At 31.6% G+C, this 2680-nt stretch overlaps 1 protein-coding gene across 2 annotated transcripts; it reads left to right on the top strand.

Annotated features, from left to right (window-relative positions):
• The first annotated feature begins 6 nt into the window (after nucleotides 1-6).
• On the top strand, nucleotides 7-1993 carry LOC107882987. Of its 2 annotated transcripts, XM_016802257.2 has the most exons (8): nucleotides 7-162; nucleotides 222-332; nucleotides 391-701; nucleotides 756-888; nucleotides 949-1125; nucleotides 1183-1287; nucleotides 1342-1816; nucleotides 1880-1993. In XM_016802257.2, exons 1-8 carry the CDS (start codon nucleotides 93-95, stop codon nucleotides 1914-1916), a joined length of 1419 nt encoding a protein of 472 aa, XP_016657746.1. In that variant the 5' UTR covers nucleotides 7-92; the 3' UTR covers nucleotides 1917-1993. The 2 variants fall into 2 exon arrangements, with proteins under 2 accessions (XP_016657746.1, XP_029348176.1); XM_029492316.1 differs by having other exon boundaries at nucleotides 949-1287.
• The last annotated feature ends 687 nt before the right edge of the window (nucleotides 1994-2680 follow it).

The following is a 2680-nucleotide window of genomic DNA, read 5'->3' as shown; positions in this document are numbered from 1 at the left end:
ATGTGTTTGAAAATTTCCGAGACCTCTGTTTATCAACTTACCATCTGGACCCAACATTTTACTACACTGCCCCGGGCTTCTCTTTCGACTGTATGACTAAATACACGGGCCAAAAACTCGAAATGATTTCGGATTATTGCATGCTGCTAATGATTGAAAAAGGTAAAATGATTATTTATTTTTTTTTTTAAATGTGAAATAATACTTGATTTTTATTATAGGAATTCGTGGCGGTTTGACTCAGGCGAGCATGAGATATGCAAAGGCGAATAATGAAAAGACACCAGATTATGACCCAACACAACCAAAATCATGGCTTGTTTATCAGGATTGTAAGAATAATTTAATATTTAATATTTAATTTAAATTAATATATTATTTAAATTACAGGCAACAACTTGTATGGTTACGCAATGTCACAATTCATGCCATACGGAGGATTCAAGTGGGTCGAACCCAAATTAGATGGATTACATGACTTGGATGACACATCACCAATCGGGCGGATGTACGAGGTTGATATATCATATCCGAAAGAACTTCATGACAAGCATAATGACTTACCATTCCTACCGAAAAACGATATTCCACCTGGCTCAAAAGTTAAAAAACTTATGGCAACACTTCATTCAAAGAAAAACTATGTGATTCATTATCGGAACCTGCAGCAGGCCATTAAAAATGGACTCGTTGTGGAAAAAGTAGTATATTTATTCAATTATTTATAATTTATAACATATTTTGTTTTATTATAGGTTCACAGAGTTATTCAGTTTAATCAGTCAGACTGGCTTAAGAAATACATAGAATTAAACACCGAGATGCGAAAAAAAGCTAGAAATGACTTCGAAAAGGACTTTTTCAAACTTTTAAACAACGCTGTTTTCGGTATATTTATATATATATTATATTTATTTTCATTTTATTACCATTTTATTAATGTTAAAGGGAAGACGATGGAATCTTTAAGACGTCGTATTAAAATGGAGATTGTTTGCAGTGTAAAACGTTTGCAAAAACTTATAAATCTTACAACATTCAAACACTGTACTACGTACGACGAGACTCTCAATGCGGTGTCATTGGAAAATAAAATTATCAAGTTTTGCAAGCCTATTTATATAGGTAAATACATAATTTACTATTATCATCCACATTTTAATATTTTTTTTTTTTCAATAGGTTTTGCAGTGTTGGAAATTTCTAAGACCCTCATGTACGATTATCATTATAACGTTATGCAAGCCCATTATGGAGATAAAATTAACCTCATGTATACAGATACAGGTAAATGTTTTTAAACTAAACTTATTTTCATATATTAATTTATTTTGTTTTCAGATTCACTGGTATACTACATCCAAACTGATGACTTTTACAAAGACCTGGAGAATAATTCCAATTTACTTGATCGAATGGACACATCGGACTTACCACCAGATCATCCGTGCTACATTGCTGAACGAAAGAAGGTCCCAGGTCTTTTCTCCGATGAGACCAATGGGCTCATAATGACACATTTCTGTGCTCTCCGTGCAAAGTCTTATGCGTATAAGATCAATGGTAAGGAGAAGATCAGGGCAAAAGGAATCCGTGGTCATGTAGTGAAAAACCACATGAACTTCAACGATCATTATCGTTGTCTGTTTGGAGATACAACCTTGGATACTAGGACAGAAAATGTCTCTATCCGCTCATACAAACACCAATTGAAGACTATTAAGTCAAACAAAGTAACTTATAATAGTTTCGATGATAAGAGGGTTATACTTGAGGATAAAGTACATACCCTGGCTCATGGACACTACTCCACAGAGTGAGTTAATAATTATTTATTCTACTTGTAATATTTTACTTATAATATTTATGAATTTTATAGGGAAGCCGATACACTAGATGAAGCAGAGCTGGATTAATTCAAAGCTGACCATATAGTTTTAATTCTTAAATTGTAAAATACGTTAATATAATTTTTGTAAAATACCTACAGAGATATTATTTTTATTTTGTAAAATATTTCTGTAGATATTATGATAGGTTAGGATAAAAACTTTTGTAGATATTAAGATAGGTTAGGATAAAAAAACTATTTTGTAGATATTAAGATAGGTTAGGATAAAAAAACTATTTTGTAAAAAAAAAAATAAATATGGTATTTATTTTTCAAAACATTTCAACAATTATTTACAAACCATTTTCTTATAGCAAAAACTTTATAAAATGTACATTGTTTAGGATTAAACTCCATATGAAAAATACAACAGGGTAGAGTTTCGTTATCACATATTTGATCTAAACGAGGACAGGCCATCTCTTCAATGTTGATGAGTGCGACGTGTGGTATATACTCCATAAGAACTTGTTTTTTCTGCTCCCCTTTGACGTAAATGCATCTGAATTTTAATGAATTCAATATTTTACCGACTTCTTCGTACTCGACATCACCAAATTCTATAGCTAGTTGATGATAATTACGTTCCAGCCACTTATTAGTTTTTCGACTTTTGTTGTCCTGCATAGATTTAGAATGTTTAAAAATCCAATGTTGACTTCCCCATGTTTCAGTGTCTACGATAGACATTTCTTTAATCATGTATTTATTATCTATTCCGAGAATGCACTGTATATCAACGATGGCCGAAGTCATTATGATAGTACTTTAAGGATTTTTTTTCAACTG

Source organism: Acyrthosiphon pisum, unplaced genomic scaffold (genome assembly GCF_005508785.2).
Source record: "Acyrthosiphon pisum isolate AL4f unplaced genomic scaffold, pea_aphid_22Mar2018_4r6ur Scaffold_21234;HRSCAF=23381, whole genome shotgun sequence".
NCBI lineage: Eukaryota > Metazoa > Arthropoda > Insecta > Hemiptera > Aphididae > Acyrthosiphon > Acyrthosiphon pisum.
Note: the sequence above shows the minus strand (reverse complement) of the source record. Positions and strands in the feature narration are given on the sequence as shown.